This window comes from Anas acuta, chromosome 2 (genome assembly GCF_963932015.1).
Source record: "Anas acuta chromosome 2, bAnaAcu1.1, whole genome shotgun sequence".
In the NCBI taxonomy this organism is placed as follows: domain Eukaryota; kingdom Metazoa; phylum Chordata; class Aves; order Anseriformes; family Anatidae; genus Anas; species Anas acuta.
The window spans coordinates 16,161,199-16,175,851 of NC_088980.1; the positions used below are offsets into that span (position 1 = coordinate 16,161,199).

Sequence of the window (14,653 nt, forward strand, 5' to 3'; positions counted from 1 at the left end):
AAGATGGAATAGCCAGATTAGAACTCCTTGCCTGCTCTCCACTACTTTTATCCCATTACCACTAAGAAATATAAGAAATTTAGCAAAGAAATGCCAAAACCAAAGCTGTATTCCGAGTAAAGCTTCTAGAGATCTGAAAATCTCCCTCACACTGCAAACTTCTGCCAAGAACGTCATTTAGCAATGCAGTTAAAACAAAACTGCATTGGAAGAGGTAGAATTAATGCTTAAATTGACCAACTAATCCCCCTGAGATACCAAGGAAGAATGTCTACCTGTTCCAAAATATTTAAGCACAAAGGGAAGCTGATATTAGTAGTTCTCATCAAACAAAATGTTTCCTGCATTACCCCCTTAGTGCATTTCAGCCTGAAACCCAAGTTAAGGACTCCTGCTCTTGTGCAGACCCAAGGGTAGCCAACTTCTATATCTGATGTCTTTGCTGATGTCTGTTTTAAGGCACCAACCTCTTTTCTACCAGGCTCATAGGAGCACAACACAGACATGCTAAAGTGGTGGAGGGATTTATGTCAACTTGCATTTGAAGAAAAAAATTTGATCATATAAAAAAGGATGGCTAGTAAAAATACTAATTTTACTGGAAGCAATATAAAATATTTTAAGTCAATAGCAAATTGAAGTTCAGGTCTGTTATTCCAGGCAAAAATTAACAGATAATCTGAAAGAGAATACTGATCACGCAGGCTTCCCCCACCCCCTGCGCAAAGGATCTGATCTCCTATAAAATCTACAAATAGAAATAAGTATTAAAATGGGCATCTGCCAAGGCTCACGTAATGGAGATTAAAAATATATATATCTATTTTTTTCAACAAATACTCCTTCCACTGAAATGCAGAACAGAATAAAGAATATAGAATTCAGAATAAAAATTCTAGAGCCATTTGACAGGCTAATACAAATACAGATTTGCAATCCAAAGAAAATGGACGATGGCCTTACATTGCTAGATCCTGAAAGGGGAACAGAAACAATGGGTAGAGCTGTTTTTAAAACAGAAAACTTATTGGCAAGGACTCTCTACTTGCATTTCTGGAGATTAAAACACATCTGGAACACCCTTGAAGCAAGAAGCCTCTTCTTCCCCCCCCGTCCCCGTCCCCTGTCCCTCACTGCACTCCCCCCTCTTAGCAACTGATCCTGCTGCAGAAGTGGATGGTAAAGCAGTGCCAGTGACTTTCACCTGTTGTGTCCTGGTCATGTTTAAAAATAAGAAAATATAAAAGTTGGAGGAAGCTTTCTTCGGAACACCCCACAAGTCAAAGTATACCAGAGCTCTCTAATGCAAGTATTCACATCTGTTTATAGTACGTCTTAAACAGGAGAAAATTACTACTGAAACTTTTTGTAGCTGCCTGTAGTGCTGTGGCTAAGGTTAACGTATTAAAACTAAAAAAGAAAAAAGAGTCACCTTACACACAAACCAACCAGCAACAGCACCTTCCATTCATAGCAGAATGAACTCATCCTCCAAGCAAAACCACAAGAATAAAAACACAAAATGCCTTAAGGAAGGCTGAATGACTGGCATGCACAGGCTGGAATAAACCCACTCACATTTCAACCTGACAGAGCCTCAAATACTCTCAAACAACTGGCTCCAACGACTGCGTGCACGCTCTCTGAAGGACATGCTACTTACTGCTGAATCCTGCAAAAAATCCACTTGTCTGCCTTTACACAAAGGAGGAGGAATTGAAGGCACAGATGTAGCAGAAGGGCTCAAACAAAGTCTTCTCAAAGTGGTTAGTAATAACTCCTGAAGCGCTCTTTAGCCAACAATTTTCATAATTCGTGTTTTAGAGAAGTTTCTTACTTCAGCTAAGGCTCCTTCCCAAAGGACTTAACACTCACCGCTAAGAAAACAGAAAAGTGACTTCACAAAGTTACCAAATATCAACACACAAGGCTGGTAAGTGCATGTGCAGTCAAGATGATTCAGATAAGTCAGATAAATTTAGAACAGCGCTTTCCTAAAAGCATGCGTTCACCAAATGCAGCAAATATGCAGGAGCTATATTCCAAGGGCTGATTCCAGACATTAGAGCAAAAAATTTATTAGGGAAAATCTCCTTTTAAGAGTTCGCTGCGATCTGAAGTCCTCAACAACGTTACTCCTCGATCTGCCTTTAGTACTTCCATCCATCCCTGGATTTATCCACAGAAAAAGCTATAGGCTCTCCAAGCTCAGAGGGACTAAGCCAAATGCAGTGTGGCAACTTCACATAGGACCAACCTTTTATGGTTGGAACAGTAGAGCTTTGATACAGCTAATCTACCATAAATAGCTCTTGAAACTCAGAAGGATCAAATCAGCTGTTTGCAACAGTCCCAGCCTGGAGCTGCTTCCAATCCAATTAGATTGTCAACTCTACCTTCCAGCTTTCCTTTTTATTTGGTCCTTTTTATTGCCCCACGACTTTTCAAGTCCTGCTCCTGCAAGAAGCTAAACGCTGCACAGACAAATGCAGCAGAATAAAACGTGTTTAATAAAAACTGAAACAAATGAGTAAGTGCTCTTGCAATTATCTCAAGGAGCAGAAGTTTTAAAACAGCTTGAGCATTCGATGCCTTTTTTTAAATCAGCCCTGACTTGTAATGCCAACTTGCAATTCAAAATAAGTAAATGGCTCTGAGAGCAGTGAGCTCAGCTTTAAAAGGCTGGTAAAAAAAAAAAAAAAAAAAAAAAGATAAAACTTCATGGAGCACTATTGGTCTCCCAGATTAAGGCACTGAATCGCTTGCTTATTTTTTCTGTAACTTAGACACAATTGAGAAGCACTAGAACTCACTGTTAGGAATTTTTATATTACAGTGTTTCCTTTCTGGTATTTAGAACCATTTTCCCATAAAGAAACTCTAATTCAAGAATTCTTAAATAACCGGGAGCTTCCAAAATGCACGTTTGCTACCAACACAAGCCAGCAGATCTCCGAAAACCACCACAGGGACTCCTAGAGCACGGTGACTGCCGAGAAATTAGTGCAGGGCCACTGCTGTGAAAGAGGATACCCATTCGGACCCCGCGAAGCACAGATGAGCAGCATTATCTTCACGGTTCACTTCGCAGTGCAAAGGAACAGCACACAAGCATGTAAGCGTACATAAACAAAAGATGTATTTTTAACTATGTATTATTAACGTCTCCCCACTAACTCTTTCCAAAACAAAGAGTTAAATTACCCCGGCACAGTGCAGGAACTCCAGCACTCCAAAGGGAGATGTGTCTTGGCTCTACGGCATGAATCCATACCTCCTGCAACCACTGACACCCTGAACATTGCCAGAGCACCCTCCTGTAATACCAGGCATGATATCTAGCATTTAAACATCACTTCTTCTTGCACAAGACAGGGAGAAGAGGATTTCTCATTCCCCGTGTTCAAAGTGCTTCAAGAAGGGCCTGGAATTCAGCTCCTCTGGAGGCCACTCTAATCAAAAGGACAAAAAAAAATCCATCATGGGAAATTCTGTGTCCCTTTGTCAACTACCTGCCACCCTGCTCCTCTCTGAGCTAGTGTTAAATGTTATCACCTCAATTAAAGGACCTGGGGTTTAACTGCTGTGTGAAGTACATAACACACACTGAACGCAGGAGGAGTCCCTGCTTTCCATCTTGCCTGTACGGATGATGGATGACGAAGTAACTTCAATTAAGCGTGGGTGGGTTAAATGAAGAGGCTTGTGTTTTGCTCTAACTGTGCATGAAGAACCCAGCTGTGTCACTTTTTAGAAGTGTCAGAAAAGTCAAAGAGTTGGAACTGGGCACAGAGGGCTGCCCTTTAGGCCCTACTAAATGCCCAACCAAATGAATTCAGATGCACAGGGGACAGCGAGCTTTTCATTAGCGTGGAGCAAACCGAGCATGTGACAAGTAGATTAAACAGACCTGCAAGATCTGCCTGAATAAGTATCACTTTGAATGCCGCCTGTAGAACTTGTCACATTGTGCTGGCTCTGCACAGTGGTGAAAAAAAGTAGCCAAACCCATTGCTGACAAAAATTCAATGGAGCTCGTAGAATGCAGCAAGCATGCCTGCAAGTGCTAAAGAGAAAGAGCAGTCGTGAGCACGCTGCCAGAGCACAAGTGCTGGCGCTTCGTGCCCTATCCATAACCATTTCAAATCTTAGGTCTTTTATTACTGAGGAATTTGAAGGATGTGAGTTATGACATGGGAACACACCCCCTCCCAAAGAGCAGGACTGGGATTCCTTGTTTCTTTCATACAAACCACTCCACATCTTACTGCTCATGTCCATTCTCCCTATCACACAGGGCACTATCATAAAGATTTCACTTTTGCAGCTAATTTAAAAAAAACAACTACATATGCTCTTTTCACACACACTTCCTTGGATACAAACTCACAGAACAGAACTGACTGTCATGGGAACGCAGTGTTTTCTTCCTCTTCCTCTCCAGTACAAAATTTCTCTAAGCAGAGCAGAGGAAGCCACATCCAATATATTAGATCACCTCTAGCTCTTTAGAGCAAGTGCGAGATCTGGCTTGTACTGTACAAAGAGTATCACATCTTTTATCAAAAAAAAAAAAAAAAGGGACACCATGCCCTTCTAGGCCACAGGTCCTGTCTCGGTAAAGACAGAAGCACACATGAACAGACACAACTTTGGTACCACAGTCTTGCTTTGCAAGATAGTAACAGTCAAGACAAAACACACAGTAGAGTGCACACGGTTTGAAAAGTCTGAAGTGAGCAAGCATGCATTCATTTAACATTTCAGCTTCCCAGTTTACAGATATCTTCTTCTCTTCAGCAGGGGTCGGGAGGGAAGGGCAAAACTTCCCAGAAAAATCAGATTTAATAACGAGTGACTTACCAGCATCCATTGTCAGAATCATGACCCCACTTCTGTGTCCCAGGAAGCAGGAAGCCTTACCCATCCAGTGCTTGCGAATGACTCAGAAGGACAGCATGGCTTTGTTTCAGCTTATATCTTCCAGCTCATTCACCCCTCCTCCCTCTTGTGGGATAAAAGTGTTGCCTGTGCCTGACCACCCCCATTGGCTCCGTTCGGGAGCCACTCATTCAGCACACTCAAGTTGCTGTGAGAGCCTAAAATCAGCCATAGAGAAATTCTTCCTGATTTTTTTTTTTAAACCCAGCCCCCTTTTTGTACTTCTGGGAGAACAAACCGTTCATTGTTTCGCTATCAGACACACGCTACAGCTGGTGGTGTTGTCACAGGGCCAAGAAATTGCCCGTGCTCAGAATCGATGAGGAGGTGGCCGGCCGGGGAGGGCTAGCATCAGCCATCCCCAACGCCAGGCACTGCCTGCCCGTGGAGGTAACGCCACGTGCCTTGTGTCAAAGCCTACGCCCTCCAGCTCCTCTTCAGTGCATCTATATACAAGCCACAAACTGAAGATCTCGTGGTTTGCCAGGGAGGATTTACTCTTCCATTTTATTTTTAAATAGGTAGAACGGCAAAGGGCTGCTGCCACACACCTCGACTCCACACATGAAACCACAGTGAGGAAAGTCCTCTTTCTTTTTCTTTTCTTTCTTTTAAATCTGAAGGGTTTTCTGAACGTAATAGCTGGCACGAGCTAGGCTCTGCCGAAGGAATTTGGAAAGCTGCTACAAGCTATTTGTGAACCACCACCCCAGTCAGATAATACAGCGTCAAAAAAAAACCTCGCCACAATGCAAGTGAAACTCTATCTGATCAAAAGACATCTCAATCCTTTGTTAATTTCAATCAAACGGTAAGACAGCCTAAAAAGCTTGCACTTGGAGGGAGAAAAGGTAGAGGGCATTTGTTCCTTTCCATCCAATGCAATCCTCAAGAACTTCCAGTGCGACTCTGGGAGGCGAGCGCCTGCATCTCACAGTGCGAACTGCTGACAGACGCGCTATCTGTGCCTGGAGCTTCAACACACACAGTGAATGAAACGCTGGCGTTCTTCATCTTCTGATAAGAACTACCTTTGCTAAATAAAGCATGGACATATTAGGCTGCCATCTCGCCACGTTAGTCACCGCTAGATAACCTAAGATTCATAACTCCGCGATACGGCCACGGGTGTATTTTGGAAGTGTTGCTTGTGCTTGTTGAAATAAACAGAGCTTCCTCGCCTCCCATCCTCCATTTTTAGAAAAGGTATCAGTTGCAAGTCTCATACACTAACATTTGCAAAGGCACTAACGAAGTTAGAATCCACCAGTAAAGAAAATTAGCAGAAGCAGTATATTTACAGCATCACTTCTCAGATTTCTTGACCTTCTCTTGCTCCACATGACTTTACACCAACATCTTGAGTCATTGCAGTTTGAGGGAAGCAAAATATTCCTTAAACCAAAAATTTCTGACATTTTCAGTAGGACACTGTGACAAAAGCATTGGAAAGAGGTAGGGGCAATTCAGATTCTAGAAACACAAGTTTTCAGTGAATGGAGATCAGGTGGACACACTGCTCCTCAAAAACTTCCTACAAGGTTTTTGCTTTCAGAAGGGCTGTTAAACAGAATCAACTAGTGGTTTCATCCAAAGTTTACAACTCTCAAGTTGCCAAGATGCTATTTCATTGACCATAATCAATAGCTAAGTTCATTTGTCACCAACCCAAGCCACGTGCAGAGATGCACATTAAACTTCTGGGAATGATGCAGGGCATAGCTTACTTCCTTACCAGTAGTCATCCATTTGAAGAGGGATGCAGCAGTATGGAAGATGCTTTTGCACTCTCTATCTACCCCATACTTTTTCACTTGGCATCATCTTTATTAAAAATTCACAACAATCTGGACAAACAACAACAAAACATGATAACAAAAATCAAAGCTTTGAGTATTGCACTTCAAGCTGTGCAGTCCCAAAGCATGAGGGGATCTAGGTAGAAGATATCCAAAGACCAGTCCTTACCAACAAGGTAGAAAACAACCAGTGAGAACCCTGCACCCTGCACTAGGTACCAAGCTAACCCAACAATAACACGTTCATCCTCAAGCAAACTGAGCGTGATTAATAATCACTGCCAGAAACTGCTCCAGTCACCAAATGCACACATTTCGAAAATACTAGCATATGCTGTACAGAGTGAACCACTCTCAAGAGGATGATCTTCGTTGTATGCTTGGCTTTTGCAAAAAGTCCAATACTACTGCTCTGCAGCAGTAAATCACAAAAGTTCAAAGTATTCTCAAATCAGAAAGAAGATTAAAAAAATTCTAGGTCAGTAAGAGATTGTGAGGTACAGCCTGGCATTAGTGCTTAAACAGGCTACTTCTGCTCACTTTCGGAAAGCATACAGCTAATAGCAGATGTGAATACGCCCATTCTAAATATTTCTGGAGGACACTTTACAAAAATGCTTTTATTCTGGATTGTCAAGATTCAATACATTTTTTCATGACCATGCAAACCAACTTTTTTTTCAAATCTTGGTCAAGTTTCGTTTTTCTGCTTCAACTCCTTCCAACTTTTCAAGCTGCCTAGCATGTGTGAGAGGATAGCGAGCACTGTCCCTACTCCTCCAATTGTTTTTAACATCTTAAAAAAAAAAAAAAAAAAAAAGAATGACAACAACAACAAAAAAAAAACACCACAGCTTTTATTCAACCTTCCACTCTGTACAGCATGCTCCCTGAGCCTTCAGAAGCTAGGAAAGGACCTTCTATCCCTTATTTTGCAGACACAAAATAGTGAGATCCTGACCATCTCTAAAAAATCACATCTCACCACTCACAGAAACTACATAATTCTCAGAGCAATATTAATCCCATGCACTACACAAGTTGTGGGAATTGTCTTTATGGGAGTGACAGAACCTGATAGACACACATGCACAAAAAAAATTAAGAAAAATAAAAGTTAAAAAGGTCCCTTTTGTTCTTGGTTCGTGTGGGAAAGTGCTTTACCACTTTCTGTGGGGAAAGCAACTGTAGTATATGTGTAAGATCTGGCTGGATTAAACAGTACTTTGAGCTTTCAAATAACAGAAGGAGTTGAAATGTTCTTGAAATCATTTGTACAAATAGCTTTATACTTCGAGGGTGATGTGCAAACAAAATGCATTGCATTTATATTCTGTGTTGATTCTATTCGAGTTCCCCGAATAGCTGTCCTTTATAAAGGAAAGAGAAGGTGCTACAGGTGAAGAAATATTTCTCTCCAGTAAGGGAGAAACAACAGCTGAAGGTGGAGGAGAAGGATTCTCTGATTGTGTCACCCCACTATTTGTTTCCAAATACAGTGACAGCATGGGCCTATTTATAATTTTACCTCTCAAAAAGAATCAATTCCTCAGCGTTACAAAGCAGGAAGGAGTCAAAAGCATAGCTCTGAGCATGACAAGGATACTAAACGAGGCTGGCATCAAAGTGCTCTGCTGGTCACCTTCATAGAGCAGATCTTTGATGTCTAACACTATACACTCAGGTCACACAGCTGCAGCCTGCTCTGTAAGGCTGGACAACGTGTACTAGACAACCTCGCTCGTTACAGAAGAATCTAGAAAGTTATTTGGATCAGAGTAAATGACATAGAGCCATAAGGCCACACGTGGTAAGGCGAGATTCAAGCGTCAACAGGCAAGAACCAAAATAATTGAATTAAGTCTAAGTTGCAAATATATCCTCAAAAATCTGAAAAATGAAGACTGTACAGCTTAGAGGGCGGACCATAGACCTGCAATTAATTAAAATGTCACATTTCAAAGAATTGCCATTAGAATGGCTACTTATTTTAAAATGCAACAATTGGAAGAGGGAGCAACAGAAGGGCTGGAAGAAGGGATCCACCCCAGCTGCCTGCTGGCTCCCACTGCATGCTGAGGTGAAGTTTGGGGAACATCTCTTGTCACTTTCACATTGAATTATGTTTCTTCTACACATACACAAGGAGGTATAGATGGATTCTGCTTTAAATGTTTTGTACAAACTCCAGGAAAAAAAAAAAAGACAAGAAAAAATAGTTCATGGTTCAGATCTACACACATTCTTCATCACACACCCACCTTAAATCCCAGTCATCCAGGTCTGACTCTCAAGGTACACCTGCATTACCATGTCCAAGTGGCTCACAATCCAAAAGGCAGTCCTCCTCCTACAAGAAATAAACACAAAAAAGTACGGGTGAGAACCACAAATGCACATCCCAAGGTATGAAAACAACTTTAGAAGTACTAGGCAGTTGCACAAAGGGTTGACTACATGGAAGAGAGCAGTTTAGAGTATACAGCTACCTCATCTGTTCATACAGACAAGATCACCACCACAAGCAACAGCACTTTTCAGAGCCTACCCATTGATGTGCTGTAGCTATATTTACATGAAAAGAGAAGTTTTGCAAGTTTAGTAGGAAACCCAGCGAACCTGACCCTTCAGTTATTAAAGTCGGAGCCTTTAACATGGAACACGTTCTTGAGCTGTTTAAAAACTGAACTTTTACTTAACAACCTTACAGAAGATAGTCTGTATTACACCTTTCAGTAAGGTCATGCAGCACTGAAGACGACAAGACCAACACACCATCTCCCAGAAGACCACTATCTTCAAAATCCAGTTTTAAACATCAATGGATGCAACTGGAAGAGCCATAATAAACCATCTCCAGGTCTGCCTGTAACACAAATCACCTTCCCACAGGGTGACCAGGTGTGGTGATAGATGTTGATGAAATGCTCAATTCAGGTTGTTTCAGCCTAGATTAATTATCCTGGCACTACATTGTCCTTAAAGAGGCCAACCCCTTGAACTCATAAACCCACAGTAATCAACGACTCAAGGCTGGCTAATGTATTCTCTACCACTGATGAGGCTGTTTCTTCCCACAGGGAAGCAAACAGAGCTCTGATGCAGACAGAAAATAGTCCATGAAATATTATAATATTATATATTATATAATATGAACAGTCCACGAAGTAGTACCTGCTGTTAAAGAGATTATTGTCTCCCCTTTGCAACAACCAGCTGCAAAAAACATATTTTTATTTTTGCAGGGTGAGGTTCAGCTCACCTGCGCGGTATTTTTAGGTGGCAAATATACCGCTCAGGTCTTTCACTTTCACAGCTGCTTGACTAAACTTCCTTTTTTAATCTAATAGGAGGCACCAAATGACATCATGATATCCTGAGCAACAACTGCTAAGAGCAGCCAGATCTCTGCTCTGCCTCCACTGCAGCTGCTGAACATGTCAGACACTAAGAACAGCATCTAGAGAAGAGGTCACAGCACAAATAATTCACTGAAAAGACAGAATAACAGGAATTCTGCTTGAGTTCAGAAAAAAATCTGAGTTTAGGAAGCAAACAAAACCCTAGACACAGACTACCTTAGAGCCTATGGGAACAACAATTCAGCCCACTCCAAAGTGTCATGCAGCTGTTCACACACATTAACCAATTGAGTTTTTATGGCCTACCCACACTTATTTTTGTATTTCAGGTAAGAAACTAATCTAAAGTTCCTTGAATACGGTAAACCACAACCTACTGTCTGCCCATCTCCAGCTTTCTGAGAAATGTTCCTCTGAGGTGAACAAATGGCAGAGGCTTGCTGACAAGCCAAGGGTTTGAAAAGCAGTAATAGCTTTGGTCAACTACTTCAAGGGTTTCCTGGAAGTCACCATGAGGTAGGAAGAGATGACATTTATAATGCACAGAATGTATTAAACCTAGTCTGTGCTACTACTGTTCCCCTGCTGTATTTCATTATTTCTTCTGATTTGGGAAATGCTGTGTTTGTGTACTGGCATAAACCCGAGAAAAGAGCACTGCAGGTTTGAAGGCCTGTATCTCTGAGGCCTGATAAAGTCTGTCCTTGCAAAGGGACCTTGAATATCCAGTGTGAGCTGAACTATCTTGACAGATTTGGGGTGGGTGTTTTTATTTATTTATTATTTTTTTATGTTTGCCTATGTCACTATATTTTATGAATCCCTCTTAGCATCAGAAGTCTTGCAAGAAGTTTTGGCACGAACAGACGATGAGGCTAGCACAAGGCCCAAGAAATACAGAGCACCTATCAATGAGCATTTGAGATTGCAATCAAAATATGAGAGCTGGAAATTGAATTCCAGCCTTTTAAAGCCTGACCTTGGCTGTGATTTTCTGTGCTCTGTCCAGTTCATCTGAGAAGTGTCTGGCGGGTCACTCGAACCACACATCTGACAGCTCCTGCATTGTGAGAGCTTGGAACAAAAGCAGGAAAAGGCACTCCAAATACTCATTTTCCCTTTCTGAAGAACTCTGCCTTGTTACATACTTGATGTCTCCTGGGGTTAGACTGTATATTATGAAGAAAAGACAGACACCAACTCATTATCTGGATGCTGGATATTAGGATTTAGGAAGATGGGCTAGTTGGCAACTGCTTCCACTTAGCCACAAAGACGCATCATTTTTGACCAAGAAAAAGAGCCAAGCTTCCATTTTTTCTGGACAAAGATTATCCCGGATGTAGATAACAACAATATTTGCTTGGATTTATCACCCAAAAGCCGAATCAGGAAACTGCCACTTTGTACACAGCAGACAGAGCTATACCTGCTCTGTAAGGATCTACAGTGACCCATCAGGTTATCAATAGGATGGCTGCATGATAGATATGACAGCTTTTATGCCACCCTTTAATACCAGGTTTAAATAATGTCTCACTGTGTCTGTACTTCATGAACTGGAACAAATTGAGCTTGGTCTGGTGGGAGGTGTCCCTGCCCATGGCAGGGGGTTGGAACTGGGTGGGCTTTAAGGTCCCTTCCAACCCAAACCATTCCATGATTATATATATATGAATATATAAAGCAAATTTTCTTGATAGCCCTAAATGCAGATCTATTTCATTAAAAAAGTGAGAATTTCCTAATCAACTGCTTATAATCAGGCATGTTCCATTCCTCAGAAGGACCTTGAAGGGCTTGTAGAGTTTATGCTGTTTGTTTTCACAAGATAAACTTTTTCTCTTCATCACTCCAATGTCAAAAAGGACAGGAAAAGGAAAGAATTTTGTAGGGTGTTTTATTTATCGACTTGTATCACATTGTTCTGCAAAGCCTTCCTCTTCTCAGGCTCTTCAAACACAATCCAATTAAGTTTGAGCACATAAAACTTCTTAAAGTTGTTTTGATAAGTCACCATTCCGCAAAGCCTTGGTACAGATTCGTTTCTCACAGGGAGTAGGAAAACCCAGACTGGAAATACCCGGGGAAGAGGCGGGGAGTCAGCAAGTTTCCTGTAAAGCGAGGAATCCTCAGAGGGAGCCCAGTTTTAGCAGAGCTTCACACCTCCTCCACACTGTCTGAGCCGAGGTGCCATCCTGCTTCGTGCTTCAGAAGCACACAACAAAACATACCAGGCAGCAGCCAAGTGCAAAGGAGATTTTCAGACTGCTGGTTATGCTTTTACAGCATCCCCTCTATATCCCTGCCCCACCAAAAAGAAAGATCACAAAGATGTTCATGGGTCTGGGTCTCCCAAACAGAAAAATCTCTTAAAAACAGCAAAATTCAGCTGTCTGCACGCACCCCCTACATTGGTCCTTGCCCATTTTTTCTTGTTCTCCAGTCATTCAGGAAGAACCCAATGCAAGAACAGGATACAGACGCTTCTGTTTGTACCCCATTCTCTTAGAAAAGACACTCAGGAGCTCCAATCCACCCTAGTGTTATTTCTTCCATTCCGTCCTCTCACTTAAATTATCATTGATGCACACACGGGGATCTGCTCCAACCATGACTCTCCTTCAGCAGATTTCTCTTCCATCTGACCTTACTTGACACTGTTGTACTTGACCATCTGGCTTAGTCCCCCTGGCCTATGATGTTTTCAGAAACAGTCTGCTGTTGCACATTCCAGATGTTGAAAGGAATCCCTTTTCTGCATTGCTGAGGAAGACATGCTGAGGAGCCAATCTCTGCAAGTCTTGTGGTAGAAACATGCATGACTGCTTCCCTCAACACCCAAAAGTGAAACCACTCACCCCAAAGTTACCCATTTATCCAGCTGAGAGCTACCCAAAGCATAATAGGTACAGATACAACTCTCTCACCACACCAGGAGTAGGTTTACACAGTGCAAGAGTGACAGATGACTCCTAAAACTAGCACAGCTTATGGAAATATATTATCCGAACCAAAAAGTCACGTTACTGCAAAGCAGCATAAATGTTTGAGGTGCATGTTGGAACAATCAAGCGTGCACATTTATCCTTACCACATTAAAGCACTATTATCGATACATGCCAAATACTTCTTGAGCAAGGAGAAATAAAAGCAGGAAGCCCAAAAAAGCCCTTTCGCCAAGAAAGTCATAAGACATGTTAACGTGAAGTTTTTTCCATAGTTGTAGGCTACAGTTTCTCGTTGAATCTGGTTTCAAATTTGATGAAACAGGATTCTGCAAGAAACTCTACACCATCTCACAAGCTGCCGTCATACACTGACCTCTAGTGTAATAAAGACTCAAAACATCAGAAGTCTCTTCAGAGCCTTAGGAAACATTATTGAGTTATTTTCCCAACACTCTGAAGGACGCTTCCGTGAAATAAAACACACTTCAGTCAGATGGTGCCAGCAGGATTATTCTCGATTGTTTAAGAAAACTGCAGCACTGGTAAAAGAAGCTACAAAACTTAAATTCTTTTAAGGAATGTGAGGCTCGTGCTGTGTTTACATGAAGTACTTTGTAACAAAACTGTATTTAGGTACTTTGAGCACCAGCTTCATTTAACATCTAAATATTCTGGATGTACAGAATTGTTTCCTAACTAAACTTTTACAAACCTCCATTAAAAAACATCTCAAACATAAACACTTGTCTCTGGCAAGCTCTCTACCTGAGAAGCACGATTAGATCAGCCCAGGTTCTGTATCACACTCTCAGATAGCACGTGGAAAGAGCTGTTGGCTCACAGGTGCTCACTGTAGCTAACACTCAGGACAAGAAGTCTGCTGGGAACAGAAGATACAAAAATCCATGTGGGTCCTCATTCACTAAGGACCAGCCAGAGCACCCAGAGCCACTCCAAGCAGACCAAGGAGGGAGAGCGGCTGGTTGGTTTTGCCCAAAAGCTTTTAAAAAAACATTGTTAGTTTCCAAATTGTCAGCTTAAAACCTTAACAGAAACATTTTCCCCCACCAGCTTTAACAATTGAAATGTCAGCATTTTGTTATGAGCTAACTATAGTTTTATTATAAAAACTAATTAATAGAGGTGGAGCCAATTTCAAGACAGCATTGCGAACAGGACAATTAAAACGGATGCCTACGTTACTTAGGGCCATTGAACCATTTCTGGTATAAGCCCTAAACACCTGTCCAGAAGGCTTTGCACAACAAGTCCCAGAGATATTCAATTTAATTCAAACTCCTGTAAAAGCAGGGTGTCGTTCAGAAACAGCTTCTGAGAAGTGACATTTTCAAAGTGTCCAAGTGTTCCCATTTCTGTACACACGGCCTCTGAAATTCAGGCATACACGGCTAAGTTGGAACAAAACCTCTCACATGCACTCTAGAGGGCAAGCTCTTGTACGCTGAAATGTCTTTAGAACAAGACATTAAAAGCTTAGGAAATATCAAGTTCAAAAAGATTGCAGCACAGCATGAAAACAGCCGTCGCAATTTCAATGTATGAAGGAAGTATTTGGAAATCATCTCCAAGACAGTTGTTT

General features: G+C 41.6%; 1 protein-coding gene across 5 annotated transcripts in view; it reads right to left on the reverse strand.

Annotated features, from left to right (window-relative positions):
* Positions 1 to 14,653, reverse strand: part of SVIL (supervillin) — a 135,832-nt gene that overhangs the window by 98,643 nt on the left and 22,536 nt on the right. For 3 of the 5 annotated variants that reach the window (XM_068673613.1, XM_068673609.1, XM_068673610.1), the window contains exon 2: positions 9,002 to 9,090. Coding sequence is in view for 1 of the 5 variants with exons in the window: in XM_068673602.1 (XP_068529703.1) it covers positions 4,864 to 4,927 (64 nt within the window). In the remaining 4 variants the exon portion in view is untranslated. Of the gene's footprint in view, positions 1 to 1,663; positions 2,227 to 4,863; positions 5,007 to 9,001; positions 9,091 to 14,653 lie in introns of those variants that run through there. The other 2 variants (XM_068673602.1, XM_068673612.1) reach the window with 2 other exon arrangements.